The 26981-nt window shown below is 44.0% G+C and overlaps 1 protein-coding gene across 5 annotated transcripts; it reads right to left on the bottom strand.

Moving 5' to 3' along the window:
* Positions 1-709: 709 nt before the first annotated feature.
* On the bottom strand, positions 710-26875 carry tmem94 (transmembrane protein 94). Of its 5 annotated transcripts, none has more exons than XM_031894314.1 (33): positions 26659-26875; positions 24320-24564; positions 23125-23212; positions 20961-21071; positions 20127-20251; positions 17345-17481; positions 16091-16293; positions 15759-15910; positions 14030-14132; positions 13855-13941; positions 12239-12355; positions 12094-12150; positions 11902-12006; positions 11053-11217; positions 10787-10963; positions 10396-10690; positions 10099-10272; positions 9876-9978; positions 9360-9577; positions 8990-9165; positions 8772-8910; positions 7762-7877; positions 6609-6708; positions 6413-6521; positions 5434-5623; positions 4733-4810; positions 4151-4236; positions 3983-4064; positions 2616-2764; positions 2414-2508; positions 2233-2326; positions 1983-2153; positions 710-1344 (listed from the first exon to the last, which is right to left on the bottom strand). In XM_031894314.1, exons 3-33 carry the CDS (start codon positions 23146-23148, stop codon positions 1272-1274), a joined length of 4011 nt encoding a protein of 1336 aa, XP_031750174.1. In that variant the 5' UTR covers positions 23149-23212; positions 24320-24564; positions 26659-26875; the 3' UTR covers positions 710-1271. The 5 variants fall into 5 exon arrangements, with proteins under 5 accessions (XP_031750174.1, XP_031750175.1, XP_031750176.1 ...); XM_031894315.1 differs by having other exon boundaries at positions 26744-26875; XM_031894316.1 differs by lacking the exon at positions 24320-24564.
* Between the last annotated feature and the right edge of the window lie 106 nt (positions 26876-26981).

The raw sequence follows: 26981 nt of genomic DNA, 5'->3' as shown, positions 1-26981 counted from the left end.
TCGGGAAACACATATTTCCTATGGTCTTAGGAATAATTTTATGGTTGGGGGGGGTCACCACAACATGAGGAACTGTATAAAAGGGTTGCGGCATTAGGAAGGTTGAGAACCACTGATCTAGCACAACAAGCATTTATGCAAAACAGAACCTGTACCATTTCTTGGATGGGTCAATCTTAAGGGTGTCGATGAGAAAGAATACAGTGAATCTTGCCTACAAAGAAATCCAGATGGAAGGCAGTTGCATTCAGCAGGAAAGAAAAGTGCCACTGGGAGCTGTAAGACTACAAGGAAAAAGCTCTGTAGCTGTATGGGAGTGCATACTGGTAGATACTGGGCTGCATCTCCTGCCAATGTTTCTCCAGTTCCCTGAGGACCGAACCGCAGCTCCTTCCATGAAATGAAAGCTGCCAGTGTGGCGCATGAGAACACTAAAAGAACTGGGTTGCAGACTGTATAGTATCCCCCATTCACTTCCATTTCTGCCAACGTAGAGGCTGAGAGAAGAGGAGCAGATTTTATCCCAAACAAATGGTGACGTTTTTAATATGGCAGTATACAAATGGCGCCTTATTGCCCTGCAGTAAAGGTTTGTGCACGACCACCTTATTGTAGTTCTGTTGCACCAACAACAGCGAAGCTGCTTATTTAACAGTTCTCCATTTTACGGTAGCTGCGTGTCTGGCGTATTAAGTAGCTCACACTAATGTGTGATCACATATATATATATTTTATTTACAAGTATTTTTTTATACAAATCACATTATAGACAATTCATAAAAAATAAGTATCATTAAAAAAAGTAGCCTGTTCCATTCATGCTGACCATGGTGAGGTCTAGTGGTTTCTAAAGGGCACTGAAGTTCATTATACACTAGCTAAGCCATGCACAGAGGCCTGTGGCACAGTTAGGGGTTGCTGTGCATTAGCATTACAATCCATGCTTCAGGTTGTGGAGGAACATGCTATCTTCCCCTCAATTTATCAGTGCAGAGGGGCAAGGACTGCGCTCAGACAAAGGAAAGGTGCAGGTGACTCTCCGGCTGCCAACTGTCTGTAAACAGGCAGGGAGAGTGCAGAGGCACAGGAGGTGGGGAGGAGGCACAGACGGTGAGGGCTGGCTTTTTGGTGGAAGAAAAGCGGCACCTTTCTGTGATTGTTAGGGTTAAACAATACCGGCGCTCTTGGCCTCCTCCCTCATCCATCAAGGGGGTCGTTCATTAACGTCAGGTCAGAAAGTATTCCCCATGAACTGCACATTGGGAAAGGGATCAGAACGGAGAGTTCATGCCAAGTTTGGTTTCAAACTGCAGTTTCTGCCGCTTTTGGTATCGCACTCGAACCCTGAGGGGAAAAAAAAGATGATAAAAATTGGGGGTACAGCTTATTGTGTGCCCAGAACATTCCTTCTCTGTATATTTGTATTTATACATATGGGTAGGGGGTGCCATAGTGTTTCCCTTAGACAGTACAGTATGGGGGTACAGCTTATTGTGTGCCCAGAACATTCCTTCTCTGTATATTTGTATTTATACATATGGGTAGGGGGTGCCATAGTGTTTCCCTTAGACAGTACAGTATGAGGGTACAGCTTATTGTGTGCCCAGAACATTCCTTCTCTGTATATTTGTATTTATACATATGGGTAGGGGGTGCCATAGTGTTTCCCTTAGACAGTACAGTATGGGGGTACAGCTTATTGTGTGCCCAGAACATTCCTTCTCTGTATATTTGTATTTATACATATGGGTAGGGGGTGCCATAGTGTTTCCCTTAGACAGTACAGTATGGGGGTACAGTTTACTGTGTGCCCAGAACATTCCTTCTCTGTATATTTGTATTTATACATATGGGGCTTGTAAAAAAAAGGACAAAGGCACCTGTGGGTAAGGTGGAACTCCCAGCATCTTACAGCTATCAGTGTGTGCTGGGGGTGTAGTATAAAAGCTAAAGATATAAACATAGTAAAGAGAGACTCATACCTGATTTCATGCAATTTGACCAACTCATTAATGACAAGTATAACAATTAGCGAAAGCGTCCCCAGTAGCCAGGTCAAAAGAGGGATGTCCCAAAGGTGAAAGGTCAGGGGGGTGTCCTTGTTTGTCCAAAGCTGCAGGTCCAGAGCAGCCTGTAGTCCCTGAGCCAGAACCCTGACAGAAGGGTGAGAGTAAATCAGAATTGGCAAAGCCAATATTTACCCGGTCTAATTAGCAGCAGCACCATACTCACAGCACAGGAAGAGTTGCACTCCACCACCAATTCCTGAAAGGGCTTCCTTTCCACAGCGGCTTGGAACGATGCACGTGACTGACGGAGATAAACACTGAAAGAGAGGAGGTACTATTGTGAATATCTGCCGGAAGCAAAACTCTAACATATCAAGCAGTAAATAGGAGGCATCCTTGCTCACCAATGTGCAAAACAATGAGACAAGCGGAGAGCTTCTGAGCCAGCAGCAGAGCACCGGAAAGGGAACCAAACCAGTCCGGGGCAACGACAGAGTAACTGCCATTGGGGAGAGAGAGATAAGCCAAAGATTTTCATTAAGTTCAGTAAGAGACACCCATCTCCATTAAACATAAGATTTCTAAATGATGCCTGCCCTCTCATACCTGTATGTGGCAATTCCTGAGCAATTGGTGGAGTTGCTGTGAGCGGAGATCTCGCAAAATCTCTGCAGCGAGAACCAGAAGCAAGCCAAACAGCAGCAGCAGGACGGAAGGAACTTGAGCAAGAAGCAGAGCAGAAAATAGTGTTGTGTCTATGGAAAGAGAAGATGCCCATGTCATATAAATTACCTTATATAGGCAGATAGGAGGTGTTATAGGCAGAAAGGGGGGTTCTTTTTTCCCATAAAGACGATCAACGCACCAAAGGCCCCCCCTTTAGATTGGAGGAGCGGAGCTTCCATTTGAAGCAGCGTCAGGGGGTTCCTCGCGGGGAGGGCAGTGAGGTTGGGGAATGCCCTTCCTAGTGATGGGGTAATGGCAGATTCTGTTAATGCCTATAAGGGGGGCCTGGGTGAGTTCTTGAACAAGCACAGTATCCAAGGCTATTGTGATACTAATATCTACAGTTAGTATTAGTGCTTGTATATATAGTTTATGTATGTGAGTGTATAGATTGGTAGGTGTGGGTTGTGTGTGCTGGGTTTACTTGGAAGGGTTGAACTTGATGGTCTTTTTTCAACCCTATGTAACTATGTAACACCAATTGGGCACAATTGCAATGACTATAACTAAATAACAAATAACTATAACTATGTAACCTTGGACTCTCCAATTCCAAGGAATAATGGGGGGAAAAAATTAGGGATGCACCAAATCCAGGATCCGGTTCAGTATTCAGCAAAGATTTTGCCTTTTTCAGCAGGATTCGCCCTGAATCCAAGTGTCTGGCCTAACCAAATCTGAATTCTTATAATCACATGACTTTTAGTTACATGAACCCGGAAATAAAAAAAATTCTTCTATTTAGCCCTTCCACCACAGTCTAATTTCCCTATGAAAATTAGTATTTGGATTCGGTGAAATCCAAAAATAATGGATTTGGTGCATCCCTAAAAAAAAAAATGCAGGTATGAAACAGGAATGGATTTCATCATGAGAAGGATGGAAGCAGTTGCAGCTTCACCATGGCACTAAGGCAGGGCCAACAACTTTCTTTTGTTACCTGTGAGCCACATTCAGATGTAAAATGTGTTGGGGGTTTCCAAATAAGCACAGTGATTGGCTATTTGGTAACCCCATGTGGACGGCTAGCCTGCAGGAGGTTGTCTGGAGTAAACTTGTTTTTTTATGCCTCCAAGGCAGGAATTTAAACACACCTAATCTGCTTTGAGGCCACTGGGAGCAACATCACAATGTGCAACATGTTACTTGTGAGCCAATAGTAGGGGGGGAAAAAGGGGCCCAGGCAACCAATACAAGAATCCATTTGGCAAAATGTTTGCATTGATCGTCTCCACAAGGATTTTTACCTTTTTTGGAATTGCACGAAGGTTTTTTCCAGTGGCCACACCCATTATAGAATTATCTGGAGGCTTCCCCAGCAAAGACACACTGCAATAGGAAAAAACACTCATGATGCAGAAGTCCCATAATGCACAGCAAATAAATACAATCTAGTCTCATTGCTCTGGTCTCACCTGAGAAGAGGATAGCAGAAGCAGGACAGCCAGAGAATATCCGTGGTACTAAGAATAGGAGGCAGCTGCAGCAGGCAAGCCAAAAACTAAGACAAAACAGATTTACACATTAATCTCTCATAAGGAAAATGCTCAGAAACAGTGGAAGCATCTATTGAATATGTTTTTTTCTTTCTGCAGAGTAGAAGTGGAAAAGGTGGGAACTAAATGTCAACTACCAGTCTCTTAGGGTGAAGACACACGGAGCTACTTAGTAGCAGCTACTTGTCACAGGTACTAAAGACCAGCAAATTCCCTGCCATAGACAATACAGAGAATTGCCTCTGCTAAACACACGTAGAGACAGTTATCAGTAAATGATCAGCATTGTCTGTTTTAGTAGCCCTGGCAAGTAGCTGCTACTAGTAGCTCCGTGTGTCTTCACCCTTACAGACAATGCCACTTTGTGTGACAGCTCTGCTATATGAAAATTCATACATGTTGCAGTGCAGTGAGGCAGACCCTAATTCTGGGATAGGTGGAGTATAGTATTAATTATCTCTTTTGATGGGGGTGGGCTTTCCCTGGCTTAGGACTTCTTACCTGCACAATGACAAGGGTGAGTTGGCACTGCAGAAGGAACAGAAAGCACTTCCTGATACCGTATGTGGAATGGCGCGCCTGGGGATGCAAAAAAACATAAACAAGTATAAATTATAAGTAACCTAAGGAAGGTAAGGTAATCTGCTTTGCCAATCCACAATAAGGCTATGCGGAGTGCAATGCTGATAATGCTGGTTATGTGTTAGACTGGGCGGGGGGTCCACAATTTTGGTGGTGAGCCACATTCAAATTTAAAAAGAGATGGGGAGCAACAGGAGCATAGCAAAAGCTCATAGTGAGTGCAAAATAAGGTCTGTGATTGGCTATTTGGTAGCACCATGTGTACTGGAGGCCTGCAGGAGGCTATGTTTGGTAGTGCACATAGTATTTGTTCCTCAAAAACTTGCTTTCAAGCAAGGAATTCAAAAATAAGCTTCTGCTTTGAGGCCCTTGGGAGCAACCACAAATGGGCTAGTTAGCTAGGTATTGCTTGCAAGCCACGGGGGTTAGACTGTACAGGGGATATACTGTGATTGTGCTCCACTGAGTGGCCACGGAAAATTCTTATATTAATATTTAACTGCATTTCTAAAGGCAAAAGAAGCACCAGCATGCAGAACATGGTTGGACACAGTAGAGAGAACCAAGCCACAGACTGCAAAAGGAAAAAAGTTATGGTGCTTTACAGACAAGCATCTGACCTGTTCAATGAGGCGGATGATGCCCACACACTCCTCCTGTCGGAAGGATATGGAACAGGGCAGGCAGTTCAGGGCGGCAGAAAGCTGTAGGGGGGAAAGTTCCTCTGAGGCTGTTTTCCGCAGGGGGCCACTTACATACCCAAACATCTCCCAAGAACAACGAGATGGATACAAAGGGTCCAAACAGATACTGCAGGGAAGAGATTTATCAGTCTGAGAAAAGATGGTGGGGACAGACTGATAAAGGGGCAGCTGAAGGGGTGAGATTGGAGCTGGAGCGCAGAGAAGGACAAGACTGATAAAACACATTGCAGCGTACAGGAAGGGAGGCTGTCTATCTTTCTAGCCTGCCACTCTCCAACATGGGAACTGACAGTAAAATTTACCTGCTTGCTGTCTCAGCCTGGAGATGCGGAGTTGGCAGCATATATCAGTTTGTGGATGGATACAGTTAAGGTGGAAATAACTATAATATCCGCTCATTTGGCAAGGATGCTCTGAAGGGAATTGGACCTGTCTAATCGAGGACTGCATCAATGAGCCAATACGGTCCCCGAACCAACGGAGAAATCAAGCCTGCCTGACTGAAAACCTGCCCAATTTTAAGCCAGATATTGGTCAGGTAGCATATAGGTAGATAAGCTGCCAAATCAGTCTGAAGGACTCAAATCGGCAGCCTAAATCTGCTGGTGTATGGGCACCTTTACTCTAAATTATATAAAGAAACAATGATCACTGAATAAAGTGATAGTATCCCTAATTTATGCATCCCTAAATGAATGATAAGACTAGTGCTAATACAGAAAATTCCCCACAACTGTACGGAGACCCAGTAAGGGTTGGGGATGAGACAGGGGATGCTTCTCATGCAAGAAGGAAATAAAAAAAGAAATAATGAATAACATATGTAGGACAGGGCTGAAGCCAAAACATAAGGAAAGCAGGTGGATGGGGGAAAACAATGAGCCAAAGAGCTGACCTGATATCGCTCTGTAAGAAGAGGCCGCTGTTCCGGATACTTGCCGAGCTCCCTATGCTGCACGTTACCTCTCCGTACTCCTGCATAATCTGGATCATCTCACACATGGCTGGGTACAAACAGACAAAAAAAGAACATTATAAACAGCTTGACCATGACCCCTGCCCAGTCACATCCATCTCTTAAGTCTACTTACTCTCTTGCGTGCAGTCTGTGAACAGCGGGACCAACAGAGGCACATTATCAATGTTCTGCAGGTGCGGTCGGACTTGGTGGATTCCCCGAGGAAGCTTTGCCTAAGGGCAAAAGAAATACTTGAGCAAGAGAACCACTACCATGCTTTCCCTTATACTAACTTAGCTTTACAATTCTATGGTTAGGGTAGTCTATGATTCCCCACAGCCACCCCACTTACCATGGGCCATACATACTGTAATAAAGACCAGTTTTAAAGGTAGTCTCACTGTAATAGCCCCACTAGTGTAAGTGAAAGTGATGTCTCTAAAGTGCAGCTCTTTGATTCACTTTACTTCCTGCTCATAGGCTGCTCTCCTTCCCTTGGTCAAACGGACAAACTGCAAGAGTCTGACCCCACTGACCGTCCTAGCTGGGCTTTTTACCATAACACCAAACGCTACAAGGCTATTTAAGGGTGAAGACACACAGAGCTACTAGTAGTAGCTACTAAAACAGACAATGCTGATCATATACTGATAATTGTCTCTACGTGTGTTTTATCTAGTATAAATAAATTTAAAGCAACTGAACTTGTTAAGTAATCATTGAAGACGTTTCACTACACATCCGAGCAGCTTCTTCAGCTCAAGAAGCTGCTCGGATGAGCAGTGAAACGTCTTCAATGATTACTTAACAAGTCCAGTTGCTTTAAATTTATTTATACTAGATATACAATGACCTGGATGAATGAAAATCTTCATAGATACGTGTGTTTTAGCAGAGGCAATTCTCAGTATTGTCTATGGCAGGGGATTTTCTGGCATTTAGTAGACGTGACAAGTAGCTGCTACTAGTAGCCCAGTGTGTCTTCACCCTAACGGGAGATCGGCAGAGCTTTGAATCGTACCCGAAAATTAATTCAATGGGTAAACTACCCATCTCAGTCAGGACAAGACCAGTACTTGATAATGGGAAAGAGAGGAGTCCATGAATAAGAATCACAGAAAACCAAAGCTCTGAACATGGGTTGATACCAAATAGCAACTGAATGTGTAACCAATAGAGAATAAGGTTAATGCACATATATCTAGATTTCATCCAAACTGGACTTAAATGGAGTTGCTGTCCTGTATTTTGCCCATATCTCTACATAGAAACCCTCCTTCACCAACCCTATTCGAGTCCTCCAAGAAGCTTGGGACATCACTGTCTGTAGGCTGGAAGCTTATCATATCCGAGTGACCTTCATCCTCCATGAGAAGCAGCCCTTCAGCATCATCTCGAGAGGCTAAAAGAAGAGAAAGTAGAGAAGGTGAGGAGTTAAGTTCATCTTTAAATTAACATTGATTATGTTCTAGAGAGTACTAATCTGAAACAATTTGCAATTGGTCTTCATTTTCTTCTTTTTTTATTCAGCTTTATATTCACTTTGGAATTAGAGGAATTACAGTATAAGGCTTCTAGGTAACAAATTACCTTAGCAACCAGGAAAATAAAGATAAAAAGTAACAATAACAATGTAACTGTAGCTTCAACAAGCAATAGTTTATGGGCTTTCGAAAGCTGAAAAGAGTCAGAAGAAAGAAAATAATTCAAAAACTGTTAAATAGGCACCCTGTCTGCCATTGCCCTACATTAAGCCTACCTCACCCTTGTATTTATACTGGTACAAATCTCCAATTTACTTTTTTTACACTGCTACAGGTGAGCGTGGGTGGGGGCTTGGACCCCCACTGACAAGACAGTCAGGGATTTTTGCAACTGTATACATATTTAGGTAGATAGAATTGAAAAAAATCTCACCAACCTTTTATTTTTGGGTCTAACGTTTTATACAATTATTGGGAAGTTTTTCCAAACAATCAGAACAGCAAAAAAAAAAAAAACAACAAAACCCTTGTGCACACTCTAGGAGTGATGTAATAAAAGGGGCTAAGTTTGCCCAGATGCCGTAACCTATAGCAAACAATCACCAGTTAGCATTTATTAGTCACCTTTTGAAAAGCAAACATCTTATTGGTTGCTATGGGTTACTGCACCTTTTATTACACATAGAAGTGTCTGTTCCATCCGTGGGCTGACTGGCCACAGAGATAACCCAATCTGCCTGTATATGGGATCCTTAAGGCTGGCACATCTACTTGGAATTAGTACAGAGAACAACCTAGGAATTATTACTCACCCTGGTGCAGATCATCCCGCAAAGAGCCTGCATGGCTTGGGCTAGAGGGGGGCACTTCAGACCCAGGTCCATCCCCATTGGGCGTCAGAGATATATGACAGTTCCATCCTGTCTCCAGACCCATCTTCTCTGCAAAGACCTGACAGGAAAAATAAGAAAATAAGTGACAATGTCACAAAAACTCACAATGAAGGAAGGCCCTATATGTTATTACACACCTTACTCTGTAGCTCGTCCTCCATTGAGAAGTACACAAATCGGATGCAGGCATTAACTAACCCATCGATAAGCCGAACGATATCCAGCCGAGCTTGATACTGCGAGGAGACCATTCCCATGAAGATCTGGCCGCTCAGAGCCTGTGTGAAATCCTCTATCACTTCCCCAATACCTTCTGGGTGTACGGAGAGTGTAAAGGAAAGTGAGAGTAGAAATAAGGGACATCAGAAGAGAGAGTCAGAGGTGGAAATGGGGAGCTAGAGAGAGCAGGAGGCATAGGGCATTGTGTAAGAGTGAAAAACGAGAGCCCAGGGGGCGCTATATGCTCTAGTGCAGTGTGACGGTAACAGCTGCTTGCCAAACACTTACCATCAGAGCTCCAGCTGTCATGTCTGCCCCCAGGCTTCACGGCAATGCTCCCAGCAAAATCCCATGGCGCAGAGAGGGCACTGTGCCCCGGAGCATGCAGCAACTCTATGCACTTCCCATGCAGGTGAGGAGAAAGGGAGTAGTGCATGGGCTTGTAAGAGAAAGCAGAGCAGTAACCAGAAAGACAGGCTCTCTGGTAGAAATCCAGAACCTTCTTCCTAAAACAGGAGAAATGACAGAGTTAAAAGAAATGGACAAAAAGACACTAAAAGGGTTTCCTAGTCTAGAACGGTACAGCAACCAATCAGCAGGTAGCTTTAAGTAGCCAAGTGCACTAAGCATGAAGATAGCAAGAAAGCGATTGGTTTATATGAAACAACATGGACATAGTTCATCACATTAGTACTATAAGATCTGGAAACAAATACGGAGACCTGACACAATGCTTAGTTACAATGAGTAAAAAATATGGGATAAGGAGGGGTTTATTAGAAAGTTAGCTGGTTTAAGTTTTACCTGTCAGAGCCAGACAGAGGGTAAATGTCAGTTCCATCCCAGAAATCTGTGCAGGCTTCCAGGATAATGTCTGCCGTTCCATGGGACAACATCTGTTCAGTGTCTGTGGGAGAAATATTGGAAGAGACAAAGTGAGAAGCAGGACAAAAACATAGGCAGTACTCAGATGTGGCAGTGACAGGTGTGGCGGGGGCCAATAGGGGACTGAGTGCCAGGAACTCACTAGTAGTAACATCCTTGACAAAGAGGCTGATCATGTGACTAAGAGGAGGTCTTCGCTTGGCCGAAGCGGAGAGCTTCGACAGCAGATTGTCCTTCACAGCTTCGTCGTTTGGGAGATGGTAGAGAGCAACATGGTTCTCCAACTTAAATAGATCCTTGGCTCCAGGGGTAAATCCTAAAGAAAAAGATGAGAGGGTATGAGATGAGGCAGCAATTATGTCCCCCGGCCCAATAAAATGTTGCAGCCAATCAGATATTCCCTATGCCCTACTGGGGACAGAATTGACTACATTCTCACCAATTAATCTGGAAAAATCACAGAGGCCCCAAGGAATATGCCCCGGCAACACCGAGCAGTGCGTCTCTTGGAGAGCGATGTGTCGCAGGTGATCGGAAAAGCGACAAAGTGTGGCAGTCACTGCTGGGTTACACAGGTTTAGCAGCACGTTAAGTCCCAATGGCTTCAGGGAACTAAGGTGCACTTGCCAATTGGACTCATCAAACTGGATACTTTGTGGGTTCTGCTGATCCTGGGAAAGGCGCAGCATCTCTAGGTGGCAGTCGCACACATAATCATCTATTTCGCTGTTGCCCTAGGAAAAGCACAGTGGAATCAGAAGCCCTGCCCAACCGAATAGGGGCCACACTACTGTTCTCTAAACAGGCCAAGACTTCCTGCTTTTTCTCACCGTTCCTGCCGTATCTTGGCTGAAGCTGACATTGGACCCTGAAGTGTGCTTGGTCCTGCTGTGTCCTTTGCGTGGAGGGTCAGAAGTCTTAGAATCCCCTTGTCTCTCCGGGCTCTCCTGCTCATTCACGAGTTGCATAGCGTCCGTGTCTGTCAAAAGAGCCACCATCTCTTGTGGCTTGGGGGACAATAAATGAAGGCATATACATATGTTATGAGAATCATATAAGTACTGGGAATGTCAGGGTAACCTAGATATCACCTCACCTCCTCCTCAAGATCAGCCTGGCAGTAGGATCTAAGGGACATCTGATCACCGCCATCATCATGTCTGTCAGTGGTCTGATCCACCCTTCCGCTGAAGAACAGGACAGTTTCTGGGCAAGGGTTGGGCCATGAAAGCACCCCTTGCTTATCCACGCAGCACAGAACCTAGAAGAGCATCAGGACTGATTTGCACAATATAATGAATGAATCAACTACTAATCATGTAGGGAAGCCCTGGTAATATGGCACCAAATTAAATGTTGATCGTGCAGGGAAGCCCTGTTAATATGGCACCAAAACAAATGCGAATCATGCAGGGAAGCCCTGGTAATATGGCACCAAATTAAATGTTGATCGTGCAGGGAAGTCCTGGTAATATGGCACCGAATCAAACACTGCTCATGCAGGGAAGCCCTGGTAATATGGCACCAAATTAAATGTTGATTGTGCAGGGAAGCCCTGGTAATATGGCACCAAAACAAATGCGAATCATGCAGGGAAGCCCTGGTAATATGGCACCAAATTAAATGTTGATCGTGCAGGGAAGCCCTGGTAATATGGCACCAAATCAAACACTGCTCATGGAGCTTGACCTTGGGAATATGACACCCATTTAGCTGCTTATCATGCAGAGCAAGTTGATTCCTTCTGCTGTGTTTCTCTAATTCTTCTCCAATTTTCTACATTGCCAGATCTGTAAGCTATAACCCAAGCATCTGCATAACATTTAATGTAGGTCCCAATTAATTAGTAATATAATCACTGCAACACCCATAATGCATGTCAGAATCTGGTTTGCTTAGGAAGCACTGCACACACACTGAGACTAAAATGGATTCCCTCACTCACTGTAACAGACCCCAAGCCGTGCAACAAGCTGGAAGTGTAGGCCAGAATCTCGCTTTTGCCCCTTAGGACTTGCAGGAAGTGAAAACACAAGCAGCGCATCATTTCCTGTGAGAGAAAATATGTTTCATTAAAAAAGTGGACCCCGAGATAACATAAACCTATTGACTGCTTCTTTCCTCCATCCTTCCTCACCTGTGCAGACACGACCTCTGTGTAGCTGCTGAGTGTATCTTCGGAAAACTTGGCCATCTGCAGGGGGTGAAAGGTGCCATATTTAATGAGATGAAGCCACAAATCAGAAGTAAATGACCCAGAGGAAAAAAAAAAAAAGGCTCACCAAGGAGGTTGGGGAGGTTGTGCTCATTTGTGCCAGTACTCGTGCTTCCCCAAGTGCAGTGACCAGGATCCACATGACTGGAAAGAGAAGCGGCAGAACAGGGAGCACTGCATTTACCTGCCAATAGAGAATAAAGAGACTGGTTGCTTGTGCGTAAGCTTGCAGGTAAATGCAGAGAGGCCCATTGTCTCAAGGTGGGCATAAATGATAGTTTGCCGAATGAGTAGCTCTTTGCCTCATTTGGCAAACAATGCACTTGGCCAAAATCAGAATGACCAGATTGTTTGTCCCCAGGCCAGTGATCAGGTCACGCTGCAGGTCATGGAGTCCCAGACCAATGATCAGGCCGTGCTGCAGGTCATGGAGTCCCAGACCAATGATCAGGCCGTGCTGCAGGCCATGGAGTCCCAGGTCAGTGATCATGTCGTGCTGCAGGCCAAGGAGTCCCAGGCCAGTGATCAGGTCATGCTGCAGGCCATGGAGTCCCAGACCAGTGATCAGGTCATGCTGCAGGCCAAGGAGTCCCAGGCCAGTGATCAGGTCATGCTGCAGGCCAAGGAGTCCCAGACCAGTGATCAGGTCATGCTGCAGGCCAAGGAGTCCCAGACCAATGATCAGGCCGTGCTGCAGGCCATGGAGTCCCAGGTCAGTGATCATGTCGTGCTGCAGGCCAAGGAGTCCCAGGCCAGTGATCAGGTCATGCTGCAGGCCATGGAGTCCCAGACCAGTGATCAGGTCATGCTGCAGGCCAAGGAGTCCCAGGCCAGTGATCACGCCGTGCTGCAGGCCAAGGAGTCCCAGGCCAGTGATCAGGTCATGCTGCAGGCCATGGAGTCCCAGACCAGTGACCAGGCCGTGCTGCAGGCCATGGAGTCCCAGGCCAGTGATCACGCCGTGCTGCAGGCCAAGGAGTCCCAGGCCAGTGATCAGGTCATGCTGCAGGCCATGGAGTCCCAGACCAGTGATCAGGTCATGCTGCAGGCCATGGAGTCCCAGGCCAGTGATCAGGTCATGCTGCAGGCCATGGAGTCCCAGGCCGTGATCTGGTCATGCTGCAGGCCATGGAGACCCAGGCCAGTAATCAGGTCATGCTGCAGGCCATGGAGTCCCAGGCCAGTGATCAGGTCATGCTGCAGGCCATGGAGACCCAACAGTAGAGGGCTGTGCATTATTGCATCAATGTAGACCCCGCTGACAGAATTTTCTAACCAGCCAGATATCAGAAAGGCTGTTTGTTAGAGAGGCCAACTTGGCAGCTTTCACAAGTCCATGTAAGGCCGCCTTTACCCCTTACATTTGTTGGTATTAATTATTTTCTTACATTATCCTCTAGTTGTAGCGTAATGGAAACTGCAGGGGGGAATTCCCTGGAACTAAGTTTTCCCAGCCCAGCCTGTACCGAAGTCAGGTTCATTCCTGTGGTTCATTTAAGCCCCATTTCTTTTGGAACCTGCAAGAGAGGTTTCTCAGGCCTAGAGCCTTTCCAGCCCACCTACGTGCTGTATGACACTGTGGGAATTCAGTTTGGCATATTCTCTGTGGTTATGCTTATAGGCAAGTCTGCTACCAACAAGTAAGAATAAGCCCATAAAGGTGAATGCTATAGTGGAGTGTACCTGTAGTTGTAACAGAGCATATGGCCACGGCGGGATGCCAGGAGCACTAAATATAAGACGCACTGCGTTGGTGATAAGGAAGGCAGCCTGTGGGTCACAAAAAAAACAGACACAACTTAACACAAGAAGGTAACTCAGTGCTCTGGAATAACAGCACAGCAGATCTAGCACGTACCACTATGCTGGGGACAGCGTGCATCAGCATCACCGACTGTACTGTGTACCGTTCATTATCCAGGGCTGTTACTGGCCGAGACAAGGCCTGATCCAACCAGTTCCTGATACGGATGGAAGAGAAGGTGTAAGGATTATAGCCAGGCCCTGGTAACAGACGCTGTTAATTACATTATTTCTGTCTTCAAGACACATTAAGTTTTATTTATAGATGATCATAACTTACTTGGACCACTAGGACTGGCCCAGGAATTACATCCAGACGGTGAGACACAGCTGCTTTTGTCAATGCACTTGAAATTCCGGTTGCTACTTGCCCTATGTACTTACAGCAGCTTAAAGCACAAAGTGCTCTCACCAAGGAGCCTTGGGCTGTGCTAGAACTTGCTGTGGCCCATATCCAGGGATCTGTGCTGCCTGTAAGTCTCAATAGCTCTTCAAGCAATTAGAAGTGTCACTCTAGAATTGCTTTATTGTATTCAAAGAACAGAACTCAACCCAAGTGTTTTATTTTCACAGGGGGAGGAGGATGAAACTTAGGGTAAGGCGCTACAAGGCAATTCACATTGGATAACAAAACCTGTGGAATCACCTTGTGTTTCCATTACCCAATGTCAGGGATCCCCAACCTTTTTTACCCACACATTCAAATGTAGTGTTGGGGAGCAAAACGAGAATGAAAAATGTTTTTGGGTGTGTAATTGGTGATTTGGTAGCCCCTATGTAGACTGGTAGTGTACAGAAGGTTCAGTTTGGCAGTACACATAGTTTTTATGCAACCAAAACTTGCCTCCAAGCCAGGAATTCAAAAATAAAGGTGGCCATACACGTGGCGATCCGACGATGTTTCGTACGACCATCGGTCGCACGAAACATCGTAAGATCCGCCACACACCATTCAGGGCTGAATCGGCAGGTAAGGAGGTAGAAACAATAGGATTTCTACCTCCTTCTGCCGATTCAGCTCTGAAGGGAGAATTTTGGTCAGGCGCCTTCTATGGCGCCCGATCAAAATTTTCAAACTTGTCCGATCGGCGAGTCGTCCGATATCGGCAGCTTCCTGCGATATCGGTCGACTCGCCGACATGCCATACACGCACCGATTATCGTACGAAACGAGGTTTCGTACGATAATATCGGTGCGTGTATGGCCACCTTAACTCCCTGGTTTGGGGCCACTGGGAGCAACATCCAAGGGCTTGGTGAGCAACATGTTGCACCTGAGCCACTGGTTGGGGATCCCTGCCCTAGGCAATGTAATCACTGTGTATGCCTGCACCCCAGCAGTAATCTGCACAGAAAATAATGGGGGCCTTTCCAAGCATTTTGTTGCCCACCAGCTTAGCCAACAAAACAAAGAATTGCCCCACGTGTCAGTATTGTGCCTTATTGTGTAAATAAAACATTTTTATCTGCATATAGGAGCTGAAGCTGTCGTTTAGGTTACATAGAACTTATATAATGATGGTATGTTGTGTGACTGAGCGGTGTTTCTGGGGCTGCTGCAGCAGGTCCAGGGGAGGCCCTGGTAACTGGCGTTCTCACCTTGCCTCATTGCGGGGGCGGCCCTGGTATAACTAGCCAATATAGCCACAACTATACTTTTTTCTAGAGTTCCGAGCCCAAATAGGAGGATGGAAAGGGCTTCTTTTTGTCATCACATGCCAATACAATACTCCGCTATCTGACCAGAATCTGCACAAATCCATATGGATTCCGGGAAGGTTTACCTGACGTTGTCCAAGACCGGAGTTCTGGTGACACGGAACAGGTGATGCTGCTGTGGATCCTGGGGGACCCTCTTACCCTCAGCTCGAGGTGACGGCGGAGGAGTGAAAGGGGGAAAGAGGTCGCCTGGCTCGAGGACTATGTGCTCATCATCCTAAAGTGGGTAACAGAAATTGCAGATGGACCCAGTGATTAAATTTGCAGCAAAATAACCCAAAGCAATGGCTTTTATCTTTAGTTGCTCTCTGAATTATTAAACGCACTTTGCAGATTGGGGCTCCGCCTGAAACCACGCACAATGGAGACTAAATGCAGCTTAAAAAGTCCTAGTTACCTTTATGCCCCTCACAGAGGCGAATGATTCCTGCCCAGGCCGCAGGGCAATGACGTCTCCGTCCACCAGAAGGCTGACTGGCAAGTTCACGAGTCGTCCATCTCGATAAGCCCAATGTAGGGACCATGAAGGGGCTGAGGGCATGTAGAGATCAGGATACAGAGCATCTCCCCAAACAAGCTCTGTCCCTCTACTAAGGATATCTGTAGGGATGCAAAGCATTGTATTAGTCACATTACTACTCTACACCAGTGCATTATGGGGTTTTCTTGTTTACACCCAAAGTACATAATTTTTTACTTTACTTGTTCTTTTAAATAAATAATTAGCATGAAATCCTGGAAGCACAACTGTCTTACAGTAAGCATCAGATTTAAGACAACATTTCTCTATACAGGCTATGAGCAAACTTAGGGGGCTGTTCCTGCTGAATTGTGCTTAGTACAGGGGAATCCCTATGTGCCATAGTTTTATGGTATCTCTCTGTACAGGCTATGAGCAAACTTAGGGGGCTGTTCCTGCTGAATTGTGCTTAGTACAGGGGAATCCCTATGTGCCATAGTTTTATGGTATCTCTCTGTACAGGCTATGAGCAAACTTAGGGGGCTGTTCCTGCTAAATTGTGCTTAGTACAGGGGAATCCCTATGCTGCCATAGTTTTATGGTACCTCTCTGTACAGGCTATGTGCAAACTTAGGGGGCTGTTCCTGCTAAATTGTGCTTAGTACAGGGGAATCCCTATGCTGCCATAGTTTTATGGTATCTCTCTGTTCAGGCTATGAGCAAACTTAGGGGGCTGTTCCTGCTGAACTGTGCTTTGTACAGGGGAATCCCTATGCTGCCATAGTTTTATGGTATCTCTTTGTACATGCTATGGGCAAAGTTAGGGGGCTGTTCCTGCTGAATTGTGCTTAGTACAGGGGAATCCCTATGTGCCATAGTTTTATGGTATCTCTCTGTACAGGCTATGAGCAAACTTAGGGGGCTGTTCCTGCTGAATTGTGCTTAGTACAGGGGAATCCCTATGTGCCATAGTTTTATGGTATCTCTGTACAGGCTATGGGCAAACCTAGGGGCTGTTCCTGCTGAATTGTGCTTAATACAGGGTCATATAACATTTGCAGATAAAAAGGCTGATGTGCTAGGAACAGAAATAAAACAGAATCTAAAGGATCAGATATCTCAGCTCTAGGGTACAATTGACTGCAATTTCTGTGTTCTGAAGACAAAACAAAAAACGTAGGCAGCAGTGACCTTTAATGTCATCGATGATCTTTATCAGTCTCCTCTCCACCTCCTGCTGTTTGAGGATCTCCAGTCGCCTCATCAGGAACAGATCAAGGAGCAGCAGCGTTAGAAGGGCACAGGCATTACCCACCTCCGAGCCCTGGCTGGGGGAGAAATACAGGCAGTTTAACCAATCTTCATCTACAGTCTCACTGGGATAAAAACAAAGCTACGATTTCCCAAAGTTTCCTCTCAAGACAACTTCGGGCAACTTTGGGACATAGCAGCAACGCAAATGCCATCCCACCGGCGATTTACATTATAGTTGGTGGGATGGCATTGCGGGGAGATTAGTCGCCCGCGACAACGAAGGGTGAAGACACACAGAGCTACTAGTAGCAGCTACTTGTTGTGGCTACTAAAATAGACAATGCTGACCATTTACTGATAATTGTCTCTACGTGTATTTTAGCAGAGGCAATTCTCAGTATTGTCTATGGCAGGGGATTTTCTGGAGTTTAGTAGCCTTGAAAAAAAATAGCTGCTACTAGTAGCCCAGTGTGTCTTCACCCTAAAGCCCTTGCAAAGAGTGTATGTGGGGGGTGTAATTAAAGGTGCAAACTTTGCTCAGGTATTAACAACCCACAGCAACCAACCAGCAGTTAGCATTTGCTGTTCTGCAAACATCCGATTGGTTGTTTCGGGTTCCTAGTCAAGAAGCAACTGACGCTTGTGTACCTTTTGCCAATTTGAACACTTATCTTAGGGAGGAGTGACATTTCCTTAGGTTCTTGTTTAGTTATCACCTACTAGAACAATACTCCATTGATACCCTGAGTGTAGTTTGGGTGCCCACAATGGTTAAGGTCATATTTTATGGCAGCCCCCACCCATCAGTATATATACAAAGCTATGGAGGAGGATTGTTCTCTGCACATTATCAGCTATACCCTCACCTTGAGATCTTTAAATGAAAACGGTAATAAAGCTTCATCATTGTGTTATTTTATGCTTCTGAATCTGATTAGTGAAATACTTCCCCTTTAAGCAAAGGGATTTGAGCAATCGGAGAGGAGAATATTTGTTTGCTTTCTGATGTATCTATGCATGGCTATATTTGCAGCAGGATACAGCCACTGAGTCACCTAGTCAGAAGCTCACTGTGGTTGCCCTGACTACAGCTTGTGAGAGCAGAATGATTATAAGAACAATGTACGACTGATCTATTTTAGTAGAATTTGATCACAAGATTTTTCAGCAGATTGTCTCAAAGCAGAAAACGTGACGATATTGGTTATATGTATAATGATAAGATGAACAAAACTGGGAGCCAGATAGCTAAAGCTTAATTTGCTGATGCAGGAAGCGTCTCCTGGCGCTTTTGCTGTTCTGTACTGCCCCTGCCCGAGCACTAGAGGGCACTCCTGTTACACATTCAATTGCTACCACACTAAAATCTAAAAGAAAATGCAAACATGTTCAAAATAGGAGCATGGGTGGGTATATCTCCTCTTTAAAAGCAATGGGAAGGGGTGTAGTATGTTATAGAATGGTCAATATTGAGCAACTTATTAATTGGTCTTTACTATTTATTTTTGATTATTTTTTAATAAGCTTTCAAATGGGGGTCACTGACCCCGGCAGCCAAAAAAACTATTGCTTTGTGAGGCTACAATTGTACTGTTACTTTTTATTACTTGTTTTTCTATTCATGTCCTCTCCTATCCTTATATCAGTCTCTCATTCAAATTACTCACTGGTTGCTAAGATAATTTGGACCCTAGTAACCAGATAGCTGCTGAAACTCCAAAATGGAGAGCTGCTGAACAAAAAGTGAAATAATTAGAAAACTATAAATAATTTAAAAAAAATGAAGACCAATTGAACAACCCCTTTAGGCAGCCCTAAAAACATGCCCACATTCATCTTCAGTTAACCTTTAATATTTTCATTCAATAAGGGTTAAAGGGGTGGTTCAACTTTTAGCATAATGTAGTGAGCGATTTTCTAAAACAATTTGCATTTAGTCTTCATTTTTTATTTGTAGTTTTTGAAATATTAAGCTTGAAATGTAACAGCTCTCCAGTTTGGAATTTCAGAAGCTGGTTGCTAGGGTCCAGATTACCCTAGTAACCAGGCACTGATTTGAATCAGAGACTGGAATATGAATAGCCGATGGCCTGAATATAAAGGTAAGTAATAAAAACTAACAGTAACAATAAAATTGTAGCCTTATAGAGAAATAGTTTTTTGGCTGCTGCGGTCAGTGACCTCCATCTAAAAGTGGTAGAGGCAGAAGGCGGCAAGTAATTGAAAAAATGAAGACCAATTGAAAAGTTGCTTCTACAGTCTATTCTACAACATACTAAAACTTAACAACCATTTAATGTTCAGTAAGCTGAATGTTCATTTTTACATGCAACATAAGAGATGTGCAAGTAGGAATAATGATTAAATGTAGAGCAGGGATCCCCAACCTTTTATACCCGTGAGCCACATTTAAAAAGGGAAAAAGTGTTGGGGAGCAACACAAGTATGAAAAAGGTTCCTGGAGGTGCCAAGAGCTATAATTGGCTACTTAATAGCCCCTATGGGGACTGGCAGCCTACAGAAGGCTCTGTTTGGCTTTACACTGGGTTTTTATACAACCAAAACTTGCCTCCTTACCAGAAATTCAAAAATGAGCACCTGATTTAAGGCCATGGAGAGCAACATCCAAGTGGTTGGTGAGCAACATGTTGCTCACGAGCCACTGGTTGGGGACCACTGATGTAGAGTATTCCATTATATATATATATATAAAACTCACCCCCCCTGGGGCTGACTGCCGAAACAACAGAGAAGCAGCAAAGTTGCCAGCAACATGAGTGCAGCGCCCGGCCAGTGAAAGCAGGAAGAGCGATTTTTGTGATACAAGAAAGTCCTCATCCAGTCCTGTAGGAGAAATAACGGGCAGGCAATGTTAGAATGGTTACATACCCAGAAGCCTTAGCGAAACATCACTGTTCTAATGTTTTATAGCAGTTAAGGTCCCCATACATGGGCCGATTCTAGCTGCCGATATGGGTCCCTTAGACCGATTCGGCAGCTAATCGACCCTGTATGGTCACTACCGACGGGCCTGCCCGACCGATATGTGGCCTGAAATTGGCCAGATCTCGATCGGGCAGGTTAGAAAATCTAGTCGCATCGGGGACCGCATCGGCTCGTTGATACAGTCCCCGGGCCGACTTTTCCTATGCCCATCGTTATAAATCGAATCATCCCGGATTCTCCCGATATCGCCCATCCGTAGGTGGGGATATCGGGAGAAGATCCGCTCGCTTGGCTCGAGCGGATCTGCCCGTGTATGGGGACCTTTACAACATGATATTTTTCAGGCAAAGGCTCAACTATCAAGACGCAATCTAAGTTGGCCAAGGCCATTAGATAAAGACTGAGAGCCTGTGTGTCTTTCTGATTCATGTAACCTCCTCCTAATCAAGCAAGTAATGTGGCATTTTTATAACCCAAAAAGGCTCCGGTAAATGTACAGTCAGCAGGCCTGATCACATGATCACAGAAATCACCTTGGAGGGCTGCTAAGTCCATTATTAGGCATGACACAACAGAACAACTGATAGAAAAGGTGACACCTTCTGACCTTCCACGGAACTTTCTTCTTCTGTCTCTGGTGGTTGGACAGCTCCGCAGACAGCTGCTCCTGCAGACGTGACAGTGCTTGGTGGGTGGTGAGCCCCACACCATGGCCGTCCTGTCAGAAACAGAAACATAACCAACGAATGAAAGAGAAGGATAATGCAGCAAGAGCTAGAGACTTCGTGGGAATAACAGGGCACAGTTGCCCTTTAAACGGAGAAGAGCCTGTGTATGGAGTACAAGGGGCTTTTTAACCCCTGCAGTGCTTTAGAAAGGACCGTGGTGGTCAAAACTGTAGACAAGAAAGACTTTTGTACATAAGATCCATTAAGGCCTATGGCACAACAGTGCTGCCCAAAACCTGTGGGTGCTACGGACAGAGCGTGGGCCAACACAACACTATTATATAGCGAGGTAATGGGAAGAAATACGTCCGTGGCCCTAATCTTCCTGTAATGTGAACGTGCTCTGATTTATTTCCTTTGCTGTTGCCACGCCCCTTTGGAGACATCAAAGTTGGAGCACTAAGTTTTGTTAACTACAGTATTATATCTATCTATATAATATACAGTTTGGTCACTCCCCTATGGGACCAAACTGTAAATTATATCCTTATAGTGATGTCATTAGTTATAATTGGAGCTTAATGATGTCATTTCTGTCACATCTACTCTCTAAAACTCATATATTATAATCCATAAAGTGCTCCCTGTTGTAAAATATAAGGATATTAGAAGTCACCTTGGAGTTCCATAACTTGTATAAAAACTCTCTGCCTTCGGCCTCGTGTGTTTATATAGTCATGGAGCTCCTCGGCGACTTATAATATCCCTATAATTTACAATAGGGAGGACTTTATTCACTATATATTATAAGGAACTCCTCTGTGACTTATAATTTCCCTATATTATACAACAGGGGGCACTTTATTCACTATATATTATAAGGAACTCCTCCGGGACTTATAATATCCCTATATTTTACAATAGGGGGCAATTTATTCACTATATATTATAAGGAACTCCTCGGGGACTTATAATATCCCTATATGTTACAATAGGGGGTACTTTATTCACTATATATTATAAGGAACTCCTCTGTGGCTTATAATATCCCTATATGTTACAATAGGGGGGACTTTATTCACTATATATTATAAGGAACTCTTCTGGGACTTTTAATATCCCTATATGTTACAATAGGGGGTACTTTATTCACTATATATTATAAGGAACTCCTCTGTGGCTTATAATATCCCTATATGTTACAATAGGGGGGACTTTATTCACTATATATTATAAGGAACTCCTCTGGGACTTTTAATATCCCTATATGTTACAATAGGGGGTACTTTATTCACTATATATTATAAGGTACTCCTCTGGGACTTATAATATCCCTATATGTTACAATAGGGGGCACTTTATTCACTATATATTATAAGGAACTCCTCTGTGACTTATAATATCCCTATATGTTACAATAGGGGGCACTTTATTCACTATATATTATAAGGAACTCCTCGGGGGCTTATAATATCCCTATATGTTACAATAGGGGGCACTTTATTCACTATATATTATAAGGAACTCCTCGGGGACTTATAATATCCCTATATGTTACAATAGGGGGTACTTTATTCACTATATATTATAAGGAACTCCTCTGTGGCTTATAATATCCCTATATGTTACAATAGGGGGGACTTTATTCACTATATATTATAAGGAACTCCTCTGTGGCTTATAATATCCCTATATTTTACAATAGGGGGCACTTTATTCACTATATATTATAAGGAACTCCTCGGGGGCTTATAATATCCCTATATGTTACAATAGGGGGGACATTATTCACTATATATTATAAGGAACTCCTCAGGGACTTATAATATCCCTATATGTTACAATAGGGGGCACTTTATTCACTATATATTATAAGGAACTCCTCGGGGGCTTATAATATCCCTATATGTTACAATAGGGGGTACTTTATTCACTATATATTATAAGGAACTCCTCGGCGACTTATAATATCCCTATATTTGACAATAGGGGGTACATTATTCACTATATATATCAGAATGACGAGTGTAAATAGGAAAAAAACAAAGAAGCCCAGAGCATTTGGCAGTGATGCAGAAGCCTAAGCACTGGCTACGTCCTTACCTGGATTTTCTCATTCGGATCCATGACATGGGGCACTCTGGGAAGTTGAGGTACAGAAGAGGGTATCACTTACTGACGCTGACAGCACCTACACAGCAAAGGAGAAAGGGTTGTGAGGATCCGGACGACAACGGCTGAGACCCCCCTGCTAAGTAACTATACAGCACACTGGGACATTGGGGGAGAGGAAGCTAAGGCTTAAATATAACCATGGGCTCTGTGCGAGGCAGAAATGCCAAGTGCTGTGTGGGGATGCAGAGGTCAGGGGTGGAAGGGGCAAGGGCACAGCACTAGAGGATAGTGAGAGAGAGTATACACATATAGTAAGGAGATAGGCCATGAGCATGGAAGGGGTAATTCTGCAAGAATTTCAGAGCCACCCATAGGGGCCCAAAACAGATTTTGCCCCCACCATTTTTGATGCATAATTATCAGGGATCTTCCTCTCTCTCTCGGGTAAATAGGGGAACCCAACTGTTTTGGTTGTATTGGGCTCCAAGATTAATGATGGTGGCTCTGCGTTAACATGGGCTAAGTGGCCAACTGTACTGTCTAAGGGAAACACTATGGCACCTTCTACCCATATGTATAAATACAAATATACAGAGAAGGAATGTTCTGGGCACACAATAAGCTGTACCCTCATACTGTACTGTCTAAGGGAAACACTATGGCACCTCCTACCCATATGTATAAATACAAATATACAGAGAAGGAATGTTCTGGGCACACAATAAGCTGTACCCCCATACTGTACTGTCTAAGGGAAACACTATGGCACCCCCTACCCATATGTATAAATACAAATATACAGAGAAGGAATGTTCTGGGCACACAATAAGCTGTACCCCCATACTGTACTGTCTAAGGGAAACACTATGGCACCCCCTACCCATATGTATAAATACAAATATACAGAGAAGGAATGTTCTGGGCACACAATAAGCTGTACCCCCATACTGTACTGTCTAAGGGAAACACTATGGCACCTCCTACCCATATGTATAAATACAAATATACAGAGAAGGAATGTTCTGGGCACACAATAAGCTGTACCCCCATACTGTACAGTCTAAGGGAAACACTATGGCACCCCCTACCCATATGTATAAATACAAATATACAATAAGCTATATCCTCATACTGTACTGCCTACTATAAATGAACCCCAGGTTAGAGAGTCAGTATAGCTTACCCTCCCTCTGAGAGCCTTGGGAGACCTTATGAATTAGGCAAACAGAGCTGTGGTGACGCAGAATAGTAATCAGTTCCAAAGAAACGCTTCAGGTAAAAACAGTATTCAAATCTGGAGGAATTAGGAATTTCAGAGGGGGCGCTGATGTGCCTGGCAGGAGTAAGGGCTTTATTCCTAGAGTGCTTGGCCGGGGTGTTGTCTATAACAAGTTTGCACATGACAGCAGTCACAACTGATTGTGGAAGCTGCAGAAAGAGACAGCAATGGGAGGAGGCAGGTGAGACTGTGATAGGAAGGTGAATAATTCATTTAAACAAATGCTGAGGTGGAGACATTTGGCGTTCTCCACCGGCGTTTAAACACCAATCTGCATGAGAAACGCCAGCAACTGCATCTGCTGTCAGGGCTCACGTGGGGCGAATTTTGACAAATATTCATTTCTTTATTTATTTTGCCCCTGTCTAACCTGAACTTCAAAATATAGTTGCTAGGGCCAACCATGCCTGGCAACCAGCAAGCAGATTAATTATACGCCTGCGTTTTGTATTGCTTTCTCATCAGAGTCTCCTCTATTCAGCTTGGTTGCTGGGCTAAGAGGACCCCTAGCAACCAGATAGCAGTTTCAATTCAAAATGAAAAACTGCAGATAAGAAATAAAAAAAATAAACTGAAATATAAAGATCAACTGTGATTTGTCTTATATTTTCCTTCCCAGAGCCACAGCATGACAGACAACACATACAGCTGTATAGCATCAGTATGTTTAAAGGGGTAGTTCATCCTTAAATTAATGTTTAGAATGATGCAGACATTGATATTCCAAGACAATTTGCAATTGGTCCTCATTGTTTATTTGTTTTCTTTAGCAGCTCTCCAGATGGTATTTTAGCTAGATTGTAAGCTGTACGGGGCAGGGACCCCCTCCCCACTGTGTCTCATACCTCATGGCACTTATTCCCTGTGTATTTATACTTATTTATTGTATTTATTATAACACTTGCCCTCCCTGTGTGTCATTGTGTATATTGTAAGATTGTACAGTGCTGCTTACATTTGTGGCGCTTTATAAATAAAGTTATAACTAACATACATCTGGTTGCTATGGTGCAATTTACCCTAGCAAGAGTTGGGAATATAAATAGAAGTGGGCCTGTATAGAAAGATAAGTAACAATAGCAATAAAATTGCAAGCTCACAGAGTCATTATTTGGTCGATGACCCCCATTTGAAAAATGGAAAGAGTCACAAGAGAAAAGCAAATAATTAAAAAACTATAGAAAATAAATAATGAAGACCAATTGCAAAGTTGCTAGGAATGGGACATTCTAACACACTACAAGTTTACTTAAAGGTGAACCGCCCCTTTAATGTGGGACACTAAATTGAAAGGTAAAATCATATTAACATCTCTGAACACCCTCCCCTGCCCCTAATCATTCAGATAGAAAATCACCCAAATGAACACACGCTGAAAAGCGACAGTCGCACCTCGCTACACACGTCGCTGCTCTGTATGTGGGGGTTCTGTGGGGAAGTTGCTATTCAGTAGAATATGGAGCAAGAACAGCTGGAGAGGGTGGTTTCCCTGCCCATGTACCAGGGGAATAATATAGTTCCATGTAGGTGTGCCTATAGGCAGGCATATAGCCAGGGGCAATTATATATATATATATATATATAATATAGTTCCATGTAGGTGTGTCTATAGGCAGGCATATAGCCAGGGGCAATTATATATATATAATATAGTTCCATGTAGGTGTGTCTATAGGCAGGCATATTGCCAGGGCCAATTATATATATATAATATAGTTCCATGTAGGTGTGTCTATAGGCAGGCATATAGCCAGGGGCAATTATACATATATATATAATATAGTTCCATGTAGGTGTGTCTATAGGCAGGCATATTGCCAGGGCCAATTATATATATATAATATAGTTCCATGTAGGTGTGTCTATAGGCAGCCATATATCCAGGGGCAAATATATATATAAATATATATATATATATATATAGTTCCATGTAGGTGTGCCTATAGGCAGGCATATAGCCAGGGGTAATTATATATATATATATATATATATATATATATATATATAGTTCCATGTAGGTGTGCCTATAGGCAGGCATATAGCCAGGGGTAATTATATATATAATATAGTTCCATGTAGGTGTGTCTATAGGCAGCCATATATCCAGGGGCAAATATATATATAAATATATATATATATATATATATAGTCTGTGTCTTATTAGGAATCAGTCCCTGTTATTAGCCCCTAGATAAAGCCAATGTGTAGTGCCTGAGGGGAGCTGCACATAGTGCAATACTTACTCCTGCATATGATATACATACTACACTGTACACACGGGCCGGAAGCTATAATATCCTATGACATTAGCAATATCCCATCACGTACAGTCGGACTTGGCTTGCCGCGGCTCTCACCCCACCCCAGGGGTCTCCGGTAAGTCACCGGCCTCTCCAGCTCTGCGGTTCAGCCCCTGGAAGCCATTTTACTGACGTCACTGGAAGAGGAGGAAATTTACGGAAGGGGGCGGGGTCTGGAGGCGATGAAGCGGATTGATCGACGGTAGCTGGGGGGCGGGGTCTGGTGAAAGTACAGTAACCAATGGCGGGTCTGCGGGGCTTGGGTG

Source organism: Xenopus tropicalis, chromosome 10, assembly GCF_000004195.4.
Source record: "Xenopus tropicalis strain Nigerian chromosome 10, UCB_Xtro_10.0, whole genome shotgun sequence".
In the NCBI taxonomy this organism is placed as follows: domain Eukaryota; kingdom Metazoa; phylum Chordata; class Amphibia; order Anura; family Pipidae; genus Xenopus; species Xenopus tropicalis.
The sequence above is the reverse complement of the archived record's forward strand: the minus strand, read 5'-3'. Positions and strand labels throughout refer to the sequence as shown.

Coding starts and splice junctions, on each gene's coding strand:
- tmem94 (XM_031894314.1), bottom strand. CDS start 23,148: ATGGATCCGAATGAGAAAATCCAG. Junction 4,811..5,433: donor TCATCCGCCTCATTGAACAG/GTCAGATGCTTG, acceptor TTGCATCCCCAG/GCGCGCCATTCCACATACGG. Junction 4,237..4,732: donor TCACCCTTGTCATTGTGCAG/GTAAGAAGTCCT, acceptor GTTTTGTCTTAG/TTTTTGGCTTGCCTGCTGCA.